This window comes from Balaenoptera acutorostrata, chromosome 6 (genome assembly GCF_949987535.1).
Source record: "Balaenoptera acutorostrata chromosome 6, mBalAcu1.1, whole genome shotgun sequence".
NCBI lineage: Eukaryota > Metazoa > Chordata > Mammalia > Artiodactyla > Balaenopteridae > Balaenoptera > Balaenoptera acutorostrata.
In genome coordinates, this window is record NC_080069.1 from 120,460,928 (window position 1) to 120,481,994 (window position 21,067).

At 58.2% G+C, this 21,067-nt stretch overlaps 1 protein-coding gene and 1 long non-coding RNA gene across 3 annotated transcripts; one reads left to right on the plus strand and one right to left on the minus strand.

Annotated features, from left to right (window-relative positions):
• Nucleotides 1–475: 475 nt before the first annotated feature.
• On the minus strand, nt 476–15,731 carry FAM78A (family with sequence similarity 78 member A). 2 transcript variants are annotated; one of them, XM_057549377.1, is made up of 3 exons: nt 15,250–15,731; nt 13,595–14,645; nt 476–1,338 (listed from the first exon to the last, which is right to left on the minus strand). In XM_057549377.1, the coding sequence occupies exons 2-3, from the start codon at nt 13,915–13,917 to the stop codon at nt 810–812; spliced, it is 852 nt and encodes a 283-aa protein (XP_057405360.1). In that variant the 5' UTR covers nt 13,918–14,645; nt 15,250–15,731; the 3' UTR covers nt 476–809. The 2 variants fall into 2 exon arrangements, with proteins under 2 accessions (XP_057405360.1, XP_057405361.1); XM_057549378.1 differs by lacking the exons at nt 13,595–14,645; nt 15,250–15,731 and adding an exon at nt 2,169–2,407.
• Nucleotides 8,836–17,633, plus strand: LOC102997486 (uncharacterized). Its single transcript, XR_452190.2, has 3 exons — nt 8,836–8,914; nt 10,813–10,892; nt 17,545–17,633. It is a non-coding gene; the product is annotated as an uncharacterized LOC102997486 (long non-coding RNA).
• Nucleotides 17,634–21,067: the final 3,434 nt, after the last annotated feature.

Consider the following 21,067-nt stretch of genomic DNA (forward strand, 5'->3'; position numbering starts at 1 on the left):
TAGGCCCACCCAAGGCAAGTTCTGGCTGCAGAGGAGAGAGGAGAGAGAAGCCCCCGGCAGATCTACCCTGAGCCCGAGCTCACAGCTTGTCTCTGCAGGCACGGAGTAGGGTAAGGGTTCCACCTGGGGTGGAGAGAAGGGACTTTGGGGGCAGAATCTGCCTGTGGTTTCGGCTCAGCTAAAACGGAAGAATGAGCAGCCGGTTTTAGATCTAAATCTGTAGCCCAACCCCCTCCTCCCTCACCTCTGGCGGAAGATGCAAAGTCCAGCAGAAAAGACATCCTGCTCTCTTTGTTTCCGGTTTTTTCCTTTAAAATCAGCTTAAGGCAAAAGTTTGGCAAAGCAAGTCTACATAAGGCCGCGTGACGGAGGACGAGGGGGAGCTGCCCTGGGAGGGGCCGCCGCAGATCAGCCCCGGTGCCGTGTCACCAGGCTCATCACCAGCTGCACCTCGTCCCACCCCTGAGCCTCGTAAAGAGGCGTTAAAAAAAAAAAAAAAAAAAGGAACGGAAAAAGCAGTTGTTTCAGGGAGTCTGTTGCATGTGAATGACGGAAATTGCGAGGAGAGGAAAGGAGACCCAAGGTGACACTGAGGGCGCACGTGGAGTGGTCGGTCCCGCCTGGGTCTCCCCCCTCCCCCAGGGAAGCAGGTCCCAGGAGGGCGGGGGGCCATCCGCGGGCGTTCGCACAGTGAGATCCGCCCGCTGGAGAAGGTAGAAAGGTTGTATTTTGCTGAACGACTGCAGAGTCCGTGCGGGTTGTTTGCGTGGTGTTGTTACTTGGGTGTCACCTCGCGGGCGCCCTGGCTGTCACCGGTGCTTGGGCGGGATCACCACCAGCGCCTGCCCGTACTTGGGCCGCCACATGAGGACCTGAGCGTCGTTGGCATTGGGCTTGACCAGGGCGCTGGGCGGGATGGGCTCATTCTTGCTCAGGATTTTGGGCTGGTCCTGGGCGATGGGCTCCCGCAGCCGGGCGCGCTGGCCCAGGGGCCGGCTGGGGTTCACCTCGATGCTGAGCTGCATGCGCCAGTGCAGTGTCTGCAAAATGATCATGTCGTTGGTCGAGGTGTTGGTGGCTACCAGCCACGTGATGAAGCTCTGGTCCCGGTAGATGTTGGTCAGCTTGGCCACATTGCTCTCACTGACGGGCACGGCCCACGTGACGCTGGGGTAAAAGTTGTCATTCATGCTGATGATGAACTTGGAGTCTCTCTTGGTGGGGCCCACAATGGTGCAGGTCTCCGTGGTGTTGCCGTACCAGGGGTAGTTCACCCCATCCGAGTCGCTGATGGCCTCAATCTTGCCGTCCTGGAGGTCTGGGAGCTCCCAGCTGGACCTGAGGATGGGAAGGCCAGTTTACTCAGCCAGCCACACACAGGCTCGTCTGCATCCCCTTGTCCCTGGGGCTTACCTCCCCAGGGGGCCAGACAGTAAACAGACACCCAACATCATGTCGGGGAGCTGGGGCTCCCCGAGGCATGGCCCCCTCAAAAGCCACATCCTGTTCTCTTGCATCATCTCAAATTGGTCTCCCCCAGAAACCACTGTAGACAGGGCTGGATTCTGGCTGGGCTTTGGGAAGCCCTAGCTGCCCCTGCCCTCAAGGGAGGGGCCTGGGGGCAGCACACAGTAATGGGGGGCCCTGACCTGCGCTGTGCCCCCCCGTCCCATGTCCCAGCGGCTGGTGGGACGGCCACATGCAACCCTGTGGCCTTGGTTAGGGCGGAGGCCACCAGCCCCGAGAGGCTGGGGTGGGGCTACTCTCCTGGCCATACAGTGTGTCAGGGCGGCCTGGGTAGGAGTGCAGGTGGCAGGGAGTTCCTTTCTCTTGCTTTAGGGGACCCCAGTGGCCGTGGGGTCGGCACATCTAGGAGTGATTTGAGCCCCTCATTGACCAGCGTGTGACCGGGGTCAAACGCCCGCCTGCCCCCGAGCTTTGGTGGCCAGGGGCATGGGAACCAGCGCTCAGGGCCCTCGCCAAGGCTCTGGCCCCTCCCCTCCACATCTCCTCCACCACGCGTGGGCCTGGGCTCCCTGGCCCTCCGCCCAGCAAGGCCAACACCATGGGCGGTGCCCTCTTCTCCCCACCGCCCACCCTCCCCCCGCCTTGTTTCTGCTCATGCCCGCCTAGAATAGGAAGCACAGCTCAGCCAGAATGGCTCCCACCTGGTTGGCCCCTGTCTTTGGAGCAGTAGAACCAAGAAAACCTAACCAGCCAGTCTCAAAACTCTGCTCTCGGTCCCAGCCTCGGGGCCAGCTTTACAATCAGTGCCTCCTGGACTTGCTGCAGCTGCCGGGGAACCTGCACTTGCAGCTTTCGGCCAGTCTGAGAACCAGCAGCACTTGGTCAGCCCGACTTGCTTGCAGGGGGCTCAGCCTTCCTGGGGAGGAAGCAGGAAGCCGGGCTGTTCAGAGCTCGGACTCAGGAAACCTACTGGCCTTGCCGAAAGTCTCAGCCACCCTCTCACTGGTGTGAGACCCTGGGCAAAATCCCAGCCCTCCCTGGACCCCAGACTCATCACCCACATCCCACCTGGGGTCATGGAAGACACAGGCAGGAACATGCCAGCCCAGGGCAGGGCATAAGACAAATGCCAGTGATTGGTGCCTGCTAGTACCATTGCTGTCACTTTTTTTTTTTTTTTAAACTTCTTTTTTTTTAATTATTTTTTTAATTTATTTATTTTTGGCTGCATTGGGTCTTCATTGCTGCGCACGGGCTTTCTCTAGTTGCGGCGCATGGGCTTCTCATTGTGGTGGCTTCTCTTGTTGCGGAGCACGGGCTCTAGGCGCACGGGCTCAGTAGTTGTGGCTCACAGGCTCTAGAGCGCAGGCTCAGTAGTTGTGGCGCACAGGCTTAGTTGCTCCGCGGCATGTGGGATCTTCCTGGACCAGGGCTCGAACCCGTGTCCCCTGCATTGGCAGGCGGATTCTTAACGACTGCGCCACCAGGGAGGCCCTGCTGTCACTATTGCTACTATAATAATAAGTCTCTGACAGAAGAGGACTGTCCTAAGTTGCTCTGAGGACACATGGCTGGGGGCACAGCAGCGTCTGGGGAGCCCACCCCTTAGAAACTCATCAGCAATCACATCCACCCCACCAGACAGATAAAGTAACGGCAGCTGGAGGGGGGCGTCTTTTTCCCAAGTTGATTTAGCTAAGCAATCAGGCCTGGGCACCTGCCATACCAAAGCTCAGGACACTTTGCCCCCAGAATTCCGCATACCTGTGTACACCAGCGGTGCTCTCCAGAATATACTACTTTACAAAATGCATTCCTGTTCATAGCAGCATTACTCACAATAGCCAAAAGGTGGAAACAACTGAAGTGTCCGTCAACGGATGATGGATCAAGTGGTCTAGCCACGCAATGGAATATTATTCATGCTTAAAAAGGAAATCCTGACACCTGCTACAACATGGATGAACCTTGAAGACATTATGCAAAGTGAAATAAGTCAGACACAAAAGGACAAATACTGTATGATTCCACATATATGAGGTTCCTAGAAGAGTCAAATTCATAGAGACAGAAAGTAGAATGGCGGTTGCCTGGGGCTGGGAGAGGGGAACGGGGGAGTCAGTGTTTCACGAGTGCGGAGTTTCAGTTGGGGAAGATGAAAATGTTCTGGAAATAGACACACAACAACGTGGATGTACTTAATGCTACCAAATTTAAAAATGGTTAAGATGGTAAATTTTATGTATATCTTATCACAATGTAAAAAATGCATTCCCCTACTGAAATGCATCGTTTAATGTTAGCAGTTAGCAAATTTGGGGCCACTACAGGAGGGATGATCAGGGATGTGATTGTGCTAATTTTTCTGTTTATTTCATTAAAAAGCTCACAAATTAGGGTAACACCTGCCTAGTAGGCCATCTCCTGCCCGGGGCCCTGAGCTCATCAAACACCAAGGAGGAGGTCACAGTCGGGAGCCTGCAGATTCGGCTGCCCCCGGGGGTGGCCGCCATGGACCAGAGAAGGGGGTCAGGGTCCCTGTCCCGAATTTCTCAGAAGCCTGTGTCCCACCCGTGCCCAGCCTCCTGTGGTGGAAGGCACCCACTCTGTCTTCTCACAGTGGTTACACTTGCTTGTAAAAGTGTTGTGTTGTTTTTTTTTTTTTAAGGCAGAAAGCCATCTTGCCAAAAGACCTTTTCTCTTGCCTTTGCCCTCTTTCACTTCCTAAGAGCTGGCTTGTTGTGGGACGCGGGGTCGCCACCAGAATGGCCTCTCTCTCTCAGCCTCTGACCCCCAGCTTCAGGTTTCCTTTTCCGCCTCCCAACCCCCAAATGCCCAGGCGCTGGCTCAGTCACAGACGGGTGACGGTCCCCATGAGCTGGCAGACAGCCGTGTCTCATGTGGGGTATTACTCAGAACCAGGGCCAAGGGCGTCTGTTTTCAAATCATCACAAGCCAGCTGGGCTGGCTCTGGGCCCCGTGGTCCAGTCTCCCCGTCGAGGTGGTGGAGGGAACATGGTTAAGGGCACAGCTTCTGAGGGACGTGGACCAGCCCGGGTCCAGTCTCCCCCCGGCTACTAGTCACAAATCTCTGAGCTCCACATTGGTTCACTGTGGATAACCGCACCCACCTTCAAGGTTTTTGAGATGATTAAATGCGTCAATATATACTACCTGGTACACAGTAAACAGCAATACGTGGAAACTTCCGGAGACCATTGGAGCGAGGCTTGCCTCTAACACTAATGGATTTGCCAGCCCTGATGTGACCTGAAGCCTTCTGACCTCATTTATGTTTTCAGATTATCCATGCTCTGAAAGGAATGATTCCATAGAGTTCCTGCCTCTAAGACTTCCTGTTTGTTCTGGAATGACCTTGGGCTTCAAGGCAGACCCTCAGTTTTCCACCTCCTAGGTGGAGGGGTGAGTTTGGACCCTGGTCCTGCACACCCTGAGCCTTCTTGTTTGCACAGCAGGGACAATCCAGGTGCACATGCCAACGAAAGGTGTAGGCAAGGCTCCCAGCTCCGTGCCCGGCACACTGATGCTCAACCGGCAGATTTAGGTGGAGGAGGGGCATTTTGTGAACACGAGCAAACGCCCATTTCTGCCCCAGCACCTTCTCTCCAGACCTCAGGGCAGGTCGTGCCAGGCCTCCTACAGGCCAGTAGGAGGCCCTGGTCTCCCCCGTGTCCTCCCCCTTTGCTCGCTGGCCTGTGCTGGTCTTCAGGGCAACACTGGCTACAGAATTTGTGGGACCAGGGGGTGAATTGAAAATAGGAGGCCCCTTGTTCAAATATAAAGAATTGCAACGTGGTGACAGCAGAGCACGGAACCACGCAAGGGGCCCTTCTGAGCACGGGGCCCAGTGGGACGGTGCAGTCCCCACGCCCGGGAAACTGGCCTGCTTCCGTGGGCCCCGTCACACTCCCACCCTCATCCCAGAGGGCAGCAGGCAAGTCCAGGCTTTCTGGGCCCCTTGCAGCACATCTGAAACAGACTCCAGCGCCCCTCAGTACCCTTTCCTTCTGCAGCCCCATCCACCATGCACTCAACAGATGTTTGCAGGGGCCTGCCATTGACGCTGGCCACGATGCTGTGAAAGGGACAGGCAGAGCTGCTGACCTGGTCATCAGTGATGCCGGCGGGGCCTGCACCCTCTGGGCGCCCAGCACCATCCCTGACTCCCTCTCGCCTCCAGACTGCCCCCCCTTCTCCTCTGCCTTCGCCCTGGCCACGACCCCTCACCTCTCCCAGCCTCCTCTTGCCGCCTGCCATGCTCTCCTCCCTGAAGCCTGAGTGATCTTTAAAAACACAAACCTGATGGCACTGTTCCTCCCTCCAACCCTATTAAGCCTGCCATGACTCCCCAAGGCCCTGAAAGCCAGATGCAGATGAAGCCAAGGGTCTCGCGCGCAAACACACACACACATACACACACACACACACACACACGCCCACCCTCTCCAGGCGCCAGACCCACCAGCCATCCCTCTAATGGGCTGTGCCCTCCCGACTCAGCGTCTTTGGCCACGAGCAGCGTCCCCCACCCCCCTCCTGTCCTAGCCAGTGGTACCCACGGCTCATCTCTGGAGCCCCCAGGGAAGCTCACCCGGACCCTTCGCACGAGGCCTGGTGTCCCCATATTCGATCTTTGTCCTGCTGCTTCCTGGGACACGCACGGGGGTGATTTAATAATCATGCCACCCTTTGTTGACGACCTCACTCCCAGACAGACCACAGGGGCTGAGAAGCAGGGGCCAGGCCTCCAGAATCCACCCTGGTGCCCGGCCTAGAGTCAGACACAATAGAGGCAGGTGGCCTGGATCAGTGGCGGTGGGCAGCCTGCCCCGTCTCCCCTTCAGGGCCTGAGCCCCACAAACGGGTCCCAGTGATGAGTTTAGGGCGCCCAAAGCTGCCTCTGCTTGTGTACTTTCTCACCTGGAGCAGCTGCGGCTGGGACAGCCACGCCCAGCACAGGTCGTCCCTGCTGCAACACTGGTGACAGCGATCACATTTCCTGAGCGCATCAGACATGCTGGGAGCCCTGCGTACATACATCCACGCAGGCTTCTCCTCGGTTACCCCAGGGCTGCAACTGAGGGTGTTTTGTAGAGGAGACCTGGGGACATCAGAGGCCTGACCCAGGGTCACAGAACCGGGAAGCCACCAGGCAGGACCCACAGCCTGAGCGAGCTCTTACCCATGGCCTCCAACGGCCCCTCACCCAGCACACACACGCATACACGCGTATGCACACGCACACACACACACATATGCACACACATAAACGCAGACACACACATACAGGTTCTTACCCATCTGGCTTCCAACACACCCTCACCTGAAATACACACACACACACACACACACACACACACACACACGGCTCTGAGCAACATGACCTAGAGTGTATGTCTGAGGGCTTACAAAAGGCCTTCCCTGGAGGCCAGAGAAGGGGTAGAGGCTGTGCTGAAGGGCACCCATGGGGGCTGGGGAGGGACACCCTGAGGCTCCAGGCCCAGCCACCAGCCAGAAGCTGGCCCGGCTCGAAGGCCTCTTGTAGAGGGTGAAGGAAACCAGGGATGCCCAGAGGCCAGAGGTGTGGCCCTAAGGGGATGGGTGGGACTTGCCCCTCCTGTGGCCCTGGGAGCCCGCCTTTCCCAGCTGCTTTGTGCCAGGCAGGGTGGCGAGCCTGGGCCTGGGCTCTCTCCTAGGCACGGGTGGACCCTTGTGCCCCCGTGGGCCCTCGCCTCTCCCAGCCCTCTGACTGCATTTTGAGTTCCGGACAACAGAGCACCTGGTCTCAGAGCAGAGCTCCCAAACTTCACATCTCTTTCCTCATTTTGGTCCTGTTTACATATCTCCTGTGCTATTATTCACTTAATTTTTTTCCTTGAAATTAATCACTTTTTAAAAAAACTCAACTAAATTTAGCTTTTCCTATGGAACACCTTTGAAATAACAGGTCGGATATATTGGGTATATATATATATTTTCGAATACACATTAGAACAAATATGTGGCTTTAAATTACAATCACACTTAAGCTGAAACGAGTTCTCCTAAATATTATTTCACGTCCCACAAGTGGCACCGTTGGGCACTCTAAGAAACACATTTACAGATGGCGACTTGGGGCTTGAGGGCAAGAGGGCTGCCCAGGGCACAAGGTTCTTCTGCCCGGCGCTGGTTTCGGTGCCCTCATGGGGGCCAGATGGGCGCTTAGGGATTTTCTCACCTGGTCCCCAATTTTACAGAGCTTACTGATTTTTTACAATTTGCAAAAAGTTCCAATTTTGTAAAATTTTTGCAATTTTACGAGAAATGAGGCCCAAGAGCCCCCTTCCAAACCAGACTGGGACCCTGGTTTCCTGACTCCTGCCCTGGGCGGCCGCCCACTGGGCTGGCCCCTTCCCACCAGACAGGTCACCAGGCCCCCCTTTCCTGGGAGAGGAGCTGGAGGTGTCCCCTCCCTGCCTGCCCCTGGGGTTCCCCCAAACAACAAACACCACTTTTTCTTCCCACCTTACCCTTCTTCGCCCAGGCCACACTCCCAGGGCCTAACACGAGGGGGAAAGGGCCAACAGCATTTTCGTTTTTAGTTATAAAAGCTGTGTTTTTGTTTTTTTTAAAAAAAAAAAAAGCAAGAGATCGAGAAGTACAAAAAGTGAGAAACGAAAGTCCTGTCTTCCGTGCTTCCGCCTCCCTCACTGAGGTTACTCACCACATTACACCCTGATAAACATCCTTCTAGAGCAACCTCCCTGCACATACACACAGTAAATGTTCCCGTTTTTAGCGCTTTTAACAAAGATGGATTCGTACCCTACATATTTTACAACTTCTTTTAATGCAACGATGATAATATGTTATAGAAACTCTAGCTCCTCCTCCCCATGTGTAAGAGCCTCATCCTGTTCTGCCCTGGAGACAGACCATAGTTTCACCGCCTACTGATGGACACTTCGGGTGTTCATGGCTCTTTTCAGTGATGGACAGGGCTGGAGTCTCTGTCCCCACACATACGTCCTTCTGCCCTGCTTCCTGCATTCACGTATTCGTTAATTCACTTGCTCAGGAGATTTCTGTGTGTGCCTGCCATACTCCAGGCACCAGGCCAGGGGCTCAGTTTCTCTAAGACAGACTCTAAAAGTAGGACAAGAGAGTTGAAGGGCGTGTGTGCTTGACATTGTAGTGGACAAAGCCAAGCTCACCTTCCAGAAGCTGCCTAAATTGTACCCCCAGGAACAGCACGGGAGGCTGTCTGCTCCCCGCCCCCGCCCCACAGCAGGCATTACTGATCTTTTTCATTTTTACCCAGATCCGATCAGCAAAAACAAAAAGCATCTCCGTATTTCATTTGCAGTTTCCCTGATCACTGTGCTGTCGGAGGCTTCTCACATGTCTCTGGGAGCTGCCAGCTTTTGTCTTCAGCCCTCAGAAGGTGAGGGTGGGTGCGATCGCTTGGCCGGGGCCGGTCCATGGGGAGTTCTTTTGGGGCCAGGCCGTCCCCCCAAACTTCCTCCCACCCCAAAGCCTGGAAACGAGAACTTCCCTCTCCTGCCTCCGCCAGGGCCCCGCAGATGGGGGAGGCTGCCTTCCGCTCGCAGAGAGGAAGCATCGTCCTCAATTGTTCTGCACGGGCCCCGGCTCAGGCCCAGGCTGCAGGAAGAGGCCACATGGTCACCAGGGCCATTCCTCCTGACCCGGCTCCTGACCACTGGAGCAGAGCAAGCCTCCTGGGGCAAGTGGCCTCAGGTCTCAGCGGCCCTGGCCTCATCATAAAATGAGGACCTCGTGGGGTCCTTGGGAGACCAGAGAGTGAACAGGGAGCTGGGGCAGTCACACAGCAACACCCCAGCTCCAGCATCCCCTGGCCAGAGGCCTCAGGCCCCTCCACCCCTGCTCGGCCCTTTCCCACCAGCCTCATGATCCTGTGACAGCAGATGTCACTGCAGGTTCTGGCTGGAAAGACCCTCAGAGGTCTCGTCGCCCGAGATTCTCATACTGTAGGCGGGTATGTGAAACCCAACCCAGGAGAAGAAAGAACAGTAATGACTCCAACACGGCAATCTCCGTGCTGACTCTCTGCCAGGCACTGTGTAATTGATGATGAATTATTACTAGTTACGGTATGGATAGCGACCACATATACTATCTCATTTAATCCCTCAAACAACCCTGCGATGAGGGACTATTCTCCCCATTTCATAGAAGGGAACAGTGAGGCTCGGTAAGGTTGAGAGCCTGGCCCAAGCTCGCCACACCCGTGGACGGTGGCGCTGCAGCCACGCCTGGCTGGACAAGGGCACAGGCGGGTGGCACTGTCAACCCAGAGAGACCCCGTCTCCTGAACTGCTCTCCTCCCCTCACCCCAAGCCTGACCTTTGGCAGAACCCTGAGCCAGAGCCAACCTTGACCTTGGCCGTGGGCCAGATGCTCTGGGGGCTCCAGAGGAGGGCAAACTAGGGATAATGTGAAGCATCTCCCACACAGGGGAGAAACTGTGACTTGTCACTCGGAAGACTGTGCCAGCTGACAGGTGGCGCTTGAGGATTGTGGAGGATGGGGTGGTGGAGGCAGGCGGATCCAACAGTGTTCTGGGGGGGTGGCTCTGAAAGCTATGTGGGTTGGACCCCAAACCATATAGAATCCTCTCAAGCTGCCACAAGAAACTCACCATCTTCTAGCTCTCATCTGTAAGTCGGGGTATTACTGGGGTAGCATGTGGCGTTGTTCCACTGCAAATATTTCCAACCCACGACATTCAAAAGGGTTCTCCTCCTGGATTAGAGATTAATTTCAAGCAGGGATAATGTTTGGGGGTATTATGGGTTTTGCTTCAGTATTTGGAATTAATATTTTTAATACAAGCCCATTTGGCAAGAACAGAAGCCCTAACCTAACCTTTGCCACATTGCCGTTCCCTCCCCAGGCCATTAAAGCCCAGCACCCGTGTGGGTTTCGTTTTAAGGCTTGAAATTGTCTGGGTCTAGCCCAGTAGTTCTCAACCAGGGGTGACTTCGCACCCCCCCCGGGGACATGGGGCAGTGTCAGTTGTCAGGACAGGGGGAGGGAGGCCGCTGGCATTGAGTGGGCAGAGACCAGGGACGCTGCCCAACGTCCTGCAGTGCACAGGAGAGCCTGGTCCCGGCAAAGTCAGGGGACAGTTCCGGGCGGCCTGAGGCCGCTGGTCATCCCAGCGCTCACCACCCCTCACTTGCTTTCACATCACGGGTCTTAAAAATATGCAGCAGCTTAGTTACCACAGGAGGTTTGGGGTAGGGGAGATGGGAAGGGTATTTTCATCACATCAAAATGCTTCCGTTTCCATTCGAGCAGGTGCAGCTGTCCAGGCTTATTCCGGAGGGCGCCAGTTGAATACAGAGCCTCCCCATGGGCCGGAGGAACCGTGCTATTTGGTAATTCCGTTTCTTAATATAATTTTGTTGATTAATAATCAATCGAGCAGTTTCCAACTCAGCATTTCAGCCACAGGTCACCTCCACCTGTCCTCTCCCCGAATCCTCCTAGCAGCCTAAGGGGGGTTCTTACCCTGTTCACAGATGGCAAAAGCGAACCTCCAAGAGGTGACCTGCCGAGGCCCCAGAGCCAGTACTGGGCCGTAATTCTGACCCCGGGGCCTGAGCCCATTAACGACCAGTGCATCCTGCCCCTCCAGGGAGCCTCGAACCCTGCCCTTTCTCCAGGGCTGGTCCTATCCCAACCAGGAGTCCAGTGGACCCAGAAGAATGAGGTATGCGGGACACAGGGGTCCCTGCGCTGAAGGCGTGTCCAGAGAAGGGGAGGGAACAAAAGGAAACATGGAACGCAAGGAAAACGGCCTTCAACCACTTGGAAACTCAAATCATCCATGACTTACACTACTATTAAATTCTTAAAAGTCAGGGAGTGGGCCCTCTGTGAAAGAGGAAGACCTGGGCTGGGGAGAAAATTCCACACAAAGAGTAATTTACATCTGTCCAGATTCTGTCGTTTCGGCCCTGATTCTCAACTCGTTACATATCCCATTACCCACTTCCCATCCGATAGAAGAATCAGAACAGTAATAACACCGTTAAGGACGACAGTCACTTGCAGTAAGTGTTTACCGTGGGCTTGGCGGAGTGCCGGCTGCTTGACCAACGTCACCTCCCGTAATTCAATAAGCCTTGGTGCAAGAACTATGACTGGCCCCAATTTGCAGACGAGGAAACCGAGGGTCAGAGTGGCTCAGGTCACACCCTGGAAAGTGGCAGAGCCTGGACTCAAGCCCAGGTCTGCTTGACTGCAGTCTAGATGTGCACTGGGTTCCTCTAACCGGGAACCAAGGACTGGCACAGACAGAGAAAGGTCACCTCAGGTCTCCTGATGCACGCCTGTCTCCAGCCATGGCGCTTGGACGGACTCAGAGCCACCAAAGGGAGCACAAGGCCTTGAAGACTCTGTAAACATCCCCCACCCTCCCACCCCCGTGCACAGATGGGGAAGCTGAGGCTCCAAGCCAGGCCCGCTCCCTCCCCACCACACGCCACGTCCATCTCTGCAGAACTCAGTCCCTTTAGCTTTCCCCAACGTTCTTCCTCTTGGAGCTTGCATCTTTCCAAGTTCAGAAGGACCCTCTGGCTTCCTTACCCTTTCTAGGGAAGAAAACAAGCGGAGCCTAAAAGCCCTAGGAAAACCTTTGTGTCTTGCCAGTTGCCCCAGATGCCTTGCAAAGCCTGAGGAGGTTTGGGGCTTAAGGCTTCTTACGGAAGGTCCGCACCAAATAACTAAGAATCATGTTTCCCTTCTTGGGATGGAAAGTCAGCCCCCAGCCTGGTTTAAGAGCCACCTGGAGAATGAGACTTGGATGTAGACGTCAGGTGGCCAGAGGGGAGCCGATGAGTGTCCAGATATGCGCCATGTGCACCTCTGGCGCGGTCATGGTTACACCTAGTTTTAAGTTTTTCCATGATCCTCCTGTTGCCCTTGCAACTTCAGTCATCAAGTGGAGAAGCCACAAGGTTTGGTGTCCCCTCCCCACCCTCTCTAATTTCAGGTGGCCCAGGATATTCTTAAATCAGTGAAGAGTTCCAAGTCCTGAGGAAAGTCGACTCCATTCCTCCCTTGCGGGACTGGGGAGGGATGCAGCACAGGGTAGAGACCCCGAGAGACAGGCTGTGGGCGAGTGTCCATGGCCAGCCGTGGGAGTCACAGGGGTCAAGTTGGGGGGCTGCCCTCGGGGCCTGCCTGGTGCTCTCAGAAGCGTCCTCGTGCTCAGAAACAGCTATTGTCACCACCCTGTCTTAGGCGGCCCTTCAAGTTAAGTCACTTCCCCCTCTGTCTACAGCTGCTCTTGCCACACTCAGGATGACCACCTCTAGGATCAGAGAACATGCCAGGGTCTCAGGGTGCCACACCGAGAGCTACATTGTCCTGGGGACATTCTGGGGACCGGGCTGGACAGAAGAGGTCTGAGGGCTCCTCTCAGCTCTTAGGGGCCCACTGGAGCCTTCTGGACACAGACGCTGGCTGTGCACATAAAGTGGCCTTCTGCTGCGGAGAGAGGAAACGCTGCGCTGAAAAGCACACCGGGTTTCTACAACCCTCTCAAACAAAACTCCGCCCGGAACAGAGCAGTGTTCCCCCAGGTCCTGATGTGCCTCTGCAAACACCAGGGGACGAGTTCAGGTCCGACACAAAGCCCTGCACCCTAAATCTGGAGACTGCAGAGGCCCGGCTCTCCTTCCCTCAGTACCTGCCACGTGTGCTGGTGGAGGCCTGAGCCAGGCCAAGCCGCAGCCTCTCTAGTGACCCGGGACAGCATGCGTGCTTTGCCAAAGAGGCACCTGGTGGAACGTCCCTCTGCTTTCTGGGCATCTTGCAGGGAGGGGTACGGGAACCGCAGGGGGCCAGGGACAGTGGAAGGGAAGGTCCTAGAGCCGTGACCCCAATCTGAATCAACCGGCAAGCCCTCTAGGTCACCTGGCCAAGGAGGAATCAGAGGCCACTTCCATGTCTGCCTAACACTTCCCTCTGGCCCTGGTGAGACCCCTCTCTAACCCCCCCGAGCTCACCCCCCAGAGCCCCAAGCTCCCCCATCCCAGGGGCGCCCCGGAGCTTGCTCCTGAGCAGTACTCACATGCCCTGCTCCCCATACTGGTTGTAGAACTCCATGTGGCTGCACGCCTGAATCCAGCCAACTATCCAGGTCTCCTTCTTGGGGATGGGCGGCATGACCACCTGGGCCGAGGCACGGAAGTGGGGTGTCCGGTAGCGGAGCACCACGCTGGAGGACTCATCGATGCTGGTGGGGATGGGATCGATAGAGGCCTTGACGTCGATCACCGTGATGCCTTCCCGGAAGACTCTGGCTTTGCCCCCGATGCTCTGAATACAGCCCATGGCACACAGTACGGCTCTGATCTCCAGGGAAGGCCAGCAGTCCCAGAGAAAACCGGGCATTGAAAGGATGGAGGCTGCCGGACCCACTGCAGACAGTACAGCTCTCCAGTCTCAAATCTCAAGACTGATATCCATAGGATAGAAAATTCACTGAGTAGAGGGGGTTTGCATATCACTACCTCGGGCCTGATTATAAATAAGGATTTTGCTGCATTTCAAGGGCCCTGGGTTCTCTCTTCTTCTGCTAGCAGTGGACAAAAATCACCGATATTCTTTGGGTTAAAAAAAGAAAAGTTTGGAGGTTAATGGATAATCATGTTGTTCAGACATCCAGCCCTTCCTTCTGTGCCTCACACGCGGGGAACGCAGCTCAGAGACGCTCCCTGAAGTCTTGGGGCGAAGAAGGCAAATGCCGGCAGGCACATAAATAAGGAAGGCTCCGTCGCCTGCGCGGTGCCGCCACCCTCGCTGCAGAAGACCGACTTCCTGCCCTTCTGCCTTCCGCACGCGCTCGGGGCACACGCACCCGGCCGCTCGCCCAGCCTGGCCGAATCAATGGAAGAGCAGTTTCTGTTCAGTCCGCCGAGGTCCGGGCGCCCTCAGTGGCTTCCAGGAGGCGAGCGCCCGGCTCCCGCGGGGCCCCCGAGGAGCGCGGCGCGGGTCCCCGTCGGCGCCCACTCGCGGGCACGCCGCGTCCCCTCGCCGCTGTCGCTGTCGCCGCCCGCCGCCGTGCGGAGCCCCAGGGCTGCGCTCGGGCCGCCGCCTGGTTCGCCGCGGCCGCCGAGGACCTGGTGGGAGGTGGAAGGCACAGGGCGTCAAGGCCCGCCTCAAAGTTGAGCCGAACTTTGCTGCGGGGGGCGCGCGGGGCGGCGACGCGTGTGCGCGGGGCGCGGGCTGCGGAGCTGACGGCGCAGCTCTGTGAGGTCTGCCCGGAGGCGGCGGCCCCCCCCCACGCCCGCCCCGTCAGTGGCGGCCGCAAGACCGCGCGCACCAGCGAATAATCGCCGCCGGTGACATCTCCGCTGACCCCTCCCGGCCCGGAGGCGGGGTGGGGCGGGGGGCGACTGGCTGGCACTGCAGTGGGCCTCGTGAACTTTCGGGTCCTGGCACTGTCCCCACCGCCTCGCCGCCGGCGCCCCTTCCCCGAACGGGTCCCTTCGGCCCCCGGGGGGCGCAGTGCCACCCCGCAGGCCGGTCTGATCGGGCGCACGCCCCTTCCCGGGCCGGGGTCTCCCGACTCCCGGAGGGCGCAATGCTCCAGCCCCGCCGCGTCCGGCGCCTCTGTGCCCCCCTCACCAGCCCCAAGCGGCCCCCGATCCCCGCGCGTCCGGCGCGCTCGCCGCTGCCGGGAACTTTGGCGCGCACACCCCCACCCGGGCGCCGCCGACTCACCTGCCCCTCGGCCCCCTCCGCGTGCCCGGGCTGCCGCCCTCCGGACGCCCTGAACCCGCCGCGGGCACGTCCTCGGGGCGCCCCCCCCTTCCCCAAGCAGTGTCCTTTAGCTCTACTGGGGTCTGGGGCCGGCGTGGGCGCCCCCGGCCCCCACGTCCTCCTAGCTCGGGGCTGCTGGGGGGTGGCCGGGGGCGGAGGGGTGAGGCTCGGGGCTCTCTCGCCCCCACCCCGCGCGCCTGCTTTATTTTATGATCATTGTGAGCGTGCTGTAGCCGCTCAGCCCCGCCGCCGCGCCGCAGCCGCCTGGCGCGCCCCGCGTTGCCTCGCTCTGGTGCAGCATCGGAAAGGCAACCAGGTCAAACTTTGCAGAAACTCAGCCCCTGCGCCGGCCTGGCCCCGTGTCCGCCCGCAGCCGCCGGCCGGAGCGCAGCGCACGCAAAGACCGCCGCCCGCTCGCCTACCCCGCGGGGATGCAGGTCCGCAGGCGGCGGCGGCGGCGGCGGCGGCGGCGGCGGCGGCGGGCGGGCGCCGCCTCCTCCTCGCCGCCCGCCCTGCGCTCCACCCTCGCTCCCCGCACACAGCCCGCCTCCCCTTGGTAATCCTCTCCCCCTCTTCCCCCTCTCGCTCCCTGTCTCTCTCTCCCTGTCTCTCTCTCTCTCGCTGCGGGGGGGAGCTGAGCCTATCCTCGCAGAAACGACATTTCCTTTTCGGCTAGCCGCGGGAATTCTGGGTAGTGTAGTTCGGCTTCTGTCTCGGGTCCAGGTGGGCTGCTCCTCGTGCCCTTTGAACTCAGCGGGCTTTCCGGGACTCAGGGCAGGAGGGAAAGGGTTGCCGTTGCCCTGGCATTCCTGGCCTGGCTGGGTGGAAACAGTGCAGGGCTCTGGGAGGCTCCAAGCCTGGGAAGTTTGGGAGTGGGGAGAGAAGTTCTAGGAAAAAGGTCCCCGTGTTTCTTGCTCTGTGCTGGACTTCTGGGCACCCTGACAGGTGGTCAGGCCCGTCGGGCCCCAACTGTGATAAGCACTGTACAAGCTTGATCACTTCATCCACCATCAACCACCCCTGGGTAGGAGGCCTATGGTGTGTATTTCACAGAGCAGGACTCCAAAGCTGGGAGATTCCCAAGACCTGCCCAAGGCCTCCCCCAGGCGGGTATCCCAGCTGAGACCCCAGAGATCTGAGTACAGAGGTTCAAAGGGGTTTGACCCTGGATGGCGGAGGGGAGGGGGAATCGCTGTTCACCTCTCTAAGCATCTTCAAACCAGTAGCCCCACCCACACCTGGTAACTACCCCCCGCCACTCCCAAACCAGAGCATCTTGAGTGGCAGTGAGGGCAGGGATTGGAGGAGCAGAGGGTTCTGGCCACTTTGAGGTGTTTTCTTTGAGGGGTGATCAGCCAGCCAAATGATCCATCTATACCAGCACCAGTTCAGGCCCCAGGCAGGAAGTGGCCTGTTGAGGTGGCCACTGCCTCTTGGCCAGCTGCACCCCTACCCTCGCCCTGCTTACTGCCATGGGCCCTCAGCCTAATGAGGGGTCATCCCTTTCCAGGTCAGCTGGTAAGTAGTTTATTCCTAGTCCTGCTGACTGAGACCAAGGCGGGGTGGCCTCATGGTCTGCTTACAGCCAGAAGACAGGAACAGCATGGGTCTCCGAAGGACCCCATGTAAATTTCCATTTCCAGGAAGAAGCTTTCCCTGGCCTCTAACCCACAGCGTCCTCTCCCTGCTGTGAACTCACGGCCTCCACAAAGCATTCTGCCCTTCTTTGACGCACTTCAGCCTTCACATAATTATTATGCTAATAACTTTGGGGGTGTCCATCTCATCTGCCCACACCATCACCCCCAGTGCCTGGAACAGAGAAGACCCCACTGGCTGGGGTGCCCCCTGAGGGCAGGGACACTGTCCTGGCCACAAGGACATGAGTGCTCTGTGAACATGTGCTGAGCTGCACTTCTTGCTCATCTGACGTGACGAGAACAGAGGCCAGAGCCCTAACCTGCTCACTAAGCGGCCAGGCCGGAGAGGATTTCCTGGAGTCCTTGATGCCTGTTGGAAGTGAGGTTACACCCTGCAGCCCTGGGCTTGGTCAGCCTGGGTTTGTGATGATGATGGTAAAGCACCCACTGTGTGGTCTGTACTGCTGAGTGAGTATTGTCTCCGCTATCCTCCTTGACCCCAGGAGGAGGGCTGGACAGACAGAGAGACCCAGGGGTCATGTGACAGTGGCTTTCCGGAGTCTGGATGCACGCTCAGATCTGGCCAAGTTCAAAGCCCACTTATTTCCTCCTCCAGGCACGCCGCCCTTGCCTGGGGGCCAGCCCCTCCGAGCCGGATGGAAGTGACGTTAGAAAGCCCTGTGTCCGGTAAGTCCCACCAGAAGACTGCTTGGGTGCCCATGGGGTGAGCAAAATAGAAAACCCTTGTCCCTCGGCCCCAGAGCTGCATCCTCTGCTACGTCACCTCCTGTGCAGTACTTTGTCTTGGGCTAGTTCGAGGGCCAGTCCTGCAGAGGGAGGGCCCAGGCAGCATCTTTTTGCCAGGCTCTGAGCTGAGGACGGGACCCCCCGCGGCCAGCCCTGACGGATGGAGGGTCTGAAAGGGCTTGGCCCACGCCAGCATCCCCTGTCCCGGCTCCCCACTGGCCCTCCAAGGTTCCAGCTGCTCCCCCAGCTCTCAGCCCCTCCAGCCCTCCTGCAGCCCTTCCTCCTGCTCAGCATTTTCTGGAGTCTGTGGGTGTTGGGCACAGACCCACGGCTGTCTCAGCATATGTGAAGGCCCGTGATACATCCACACGAGAGGGAAGCGCTGGCGTCTGCAGAACCAAGGAAGGGGACATCTGTTTGCGACGTGCCCAACACCACGGGGACACTCGCACGGCCCTCCAAACCTCTCCCCCTCCCTCAGACCTCAGTCTCCCCAGCCTCCTCTGCCTTGATGTCACCAGTGAATGGGAAAGAGCAGGGCTCTGGAGGCACAGCCGCCACCCCTCCTCGGGGAGGGTGAACCCCCCAGTGTGGCAACTTGGGAGCGCCAAGTGCTGTCAGTGGGAAGACAAGGTCCCTCAGTTCCCAGCATGTTGGCCCGGAAAGGCCGTGAAAACCCAAAGCCACACAGCAAACCAGAGGAAGAAACAACCTGACCTCACCCAGCTGGGTTTTAACACGCAGCCCCAGTGAGTCCAGAGTCCTCCCAGGTCAGCAGAAGGAGCCGGATGCAGGACCTCCTCACTGAGCATCACTGTAGCCAGGGCCTTTGCATGCATCACCTTCGTGACCACACAGTGACCCAGTAAGCCAGTCCCGTTACCATCCCATTCCACAGGTGAGGATACTGGGGCCTGGTGAAGAGGGAGGTGTGGATGGAACCCGCCCCCCGGCTCTGAGACCTGGAGGCCGGAGGATTTGATAGAACAGGCGCTCTCACCAGCATTCCCTGCAGTTGTAGGGACCTCACTCGTATGGCCAACGGAGACAGTCCTAAAGCACCTTCTCCCTCATGGACCAAGATCTCAGGGCCACAGCTGGTCCTCCAAGACCTCTCAGCCTCCAAGGGTGCAGTCATCATGAGACCGGAAAGGCATTTCTCAGGTGGGAAAATCCCTTGTTCTGCAGATGGAAATGTTAAGTGCTGGGATTCTGTTGCCCTGGGAGACAGGGTTATCTCCTTAACTGTTTAGGACCAGGCCGGAAGCCAATGGTGGCGCTTGAAATGTCCGCCTGGGAGACGCGCGGGCAGGGTTGGAGGGCCAGGTAGGTGGCTGGAGGGGATGATGCATCAGGAGGCAAGGAGGCTGCAGGGCCCACCTGGCACCACTGAGGCACCTCACCTCTGCAGAGAGTGGGCTCAGCCTGGCCAAGCTAGCACATCCGGGATCTCCGAGAGGGCTGATCCCACAGCCTCCCTACAGATGGGGAACACGGGCCGGCAGGGTCATACAGGGAGGGCTCCGGAACTAGATTCCAGGTCTCCTGGCCCCGAGGTCCATGATAACCTCACTCTCCACGGAGGGGCAGAGCTGTGGCATGGGGCCCTGCGTAAAACCAGTGCCTGGAGTGGCCGCAAATCTTTCCAGCCAAAGGCTCAGGAGCACATTCTTGTAGGTCGTGTTAGGTTTGGGACTGACCAGCTGGCCTCCCCACCACCTCACGCCCGTGCATTCCTTCCCCAGTATTGACTGGGCACCTGGGCTGGCCGCTCAGAAGACACGAGGGAACACAGCCAGGGCCTGGACACATAGGAGGCATGGTCCCCTCAGCACTCACATCCCCGTGGGCCGGAGAGATGCCAAGGGATAACTCCGAGAATGATGAAGAGATGTTAATTAACATGGATTATAAATGGGTACAAATTCATGCTCAAGACGGTTATGAGAAAGTATCGATTGCTATAAACCAGGACGTATATGAGTAAGTTGTTTTGATGTGTGTGTGTGTGTCCAGTGCTGAGCTTGGGGAGGGGAGGGTGAAGGATGCGTGTTCCAGGGGTGTGAGGGGTGTGATGGTGTGTGAGGCGGTTAGAGTGTGTGGGTGAATGTGTGTGTATGTGAGTGTGTGTGACAGTGTGAGTTTGTGCGTGTCTGTGTGTGAGGGTACGTGCGGCAGTTGTGTGTAACCGCTTAGGGGGTGTGTCTGTGTGTCTGGGAAGGCGTATGTACGTGTGTCCATGTGGGTGTGTGTATGAGGTGTGTAATGGTGTGAGTGACCACAAGTGGTGTGGGTATAGATGAGGGAGTGTGTGTATATTGTGTATGGCAGTGTGTGCCTTGTGTGAGGGTGTATGTGAGAGTGTGTGTGAGTACGGAAGGACACGTTTGTGGTCTGGTTGTGCGAGTGTATGTGTGAGTGTGGCCGCTGGTGCGTGTTCATGTGTGTCTGTGAGGGTGGATGTGAGCGTGTGTGTCTGTGGGTGAGTGTGTGTCCGTGCAGATGTATGGATGTGTGTGTGATGGTGAGTGTAGGTGAGCACGTTCGTGGGTGTGAGTGGGTGGGATGTAGGCGCGTGTGTGAGTGTGCATGTCTGTGCACGCGGGTGTGTTGGATGTTATTTTGGGGCTGGAGGGGATCGTTAATGTGCCTGGGGGATGGAGATCCAGGGCCAAAACGGGGTCAGGACGGGCCGGGGAGGGGTTGCTTCTCCCAGCCTGGCTTACGGGTCCCTCTGGCCCCGCTTCCCCGTCGGAGCCACAGTTCTGAGCGAGAAACGCCTGCTCCTCCCGGGACGGCCTCTTGAACGCACCACCGTCCCCCCAGGCGAGGAGCGGAGGCTCAGCGGCGCCCCGGGTCCGGCGGCGGGGGCAGTGAGCGCAGGTGCCCGCCCTCCCGCCGCCCACCCCGGTCACCTGGCACCGCCCCTCCGCGCCGCCGCCCCGCCCCCAGCATCCTCGGGCCCCCCCATCACGGTCCCGCGCGCGGCAGATGCGGGAGGACGCGGGCGCCGCGCCCCGGAGGCTGCTCCGGCGGGGTCCCCCGCGCGCCCCGCCGCCCCGCCGCCCGGGGAGAACGGGGACGGAGGCGGCGTCAGCAGGCTGGGTGCGGCCCGGGATCGGGTGCGGCGCTGGGAGTTCTCCAAGGTGCTAAAATAAACCCGGAGAAGGATCAGGTTTCCCGACCGAAATAACCCAGGAGCGGCCTTAGAAATGCGAACTGACAAAGCGATCCGGGGCGGGAGCTGGCGGGGTGGGGAGGTGGTGACGAAAAATGCTTTTCTCAGGGCTGCTTCGCCGTCCTGGCAGGGAACCCCGCCGCTGCCCCTCCCTGCTCTCCCCTCCAGCTGTGCGTCTCCCCAGAGTGGAGCTTCTCACCCCTTCCCCTCCTGT

What these genes read in the sequence shown, in the direction of transcription:
- FAM78A (XM_057549377.1), bottom strand. Translation starts at nt 13,917, where the DNA reads ATGCCCGGTTTTCTCTGGGACTGCTGGCCTTCCCTGGAGATCAGAGCC. An exon ending in CAGTATGGGGAGCAGGGCAT is followed by an intron (nt 1,339 to 13,594) that starts GTGAGTACTGCT and finishes TCCCATCCTCAG; the next exon opens with GTCCAGCTGGGAGCTCCCAG.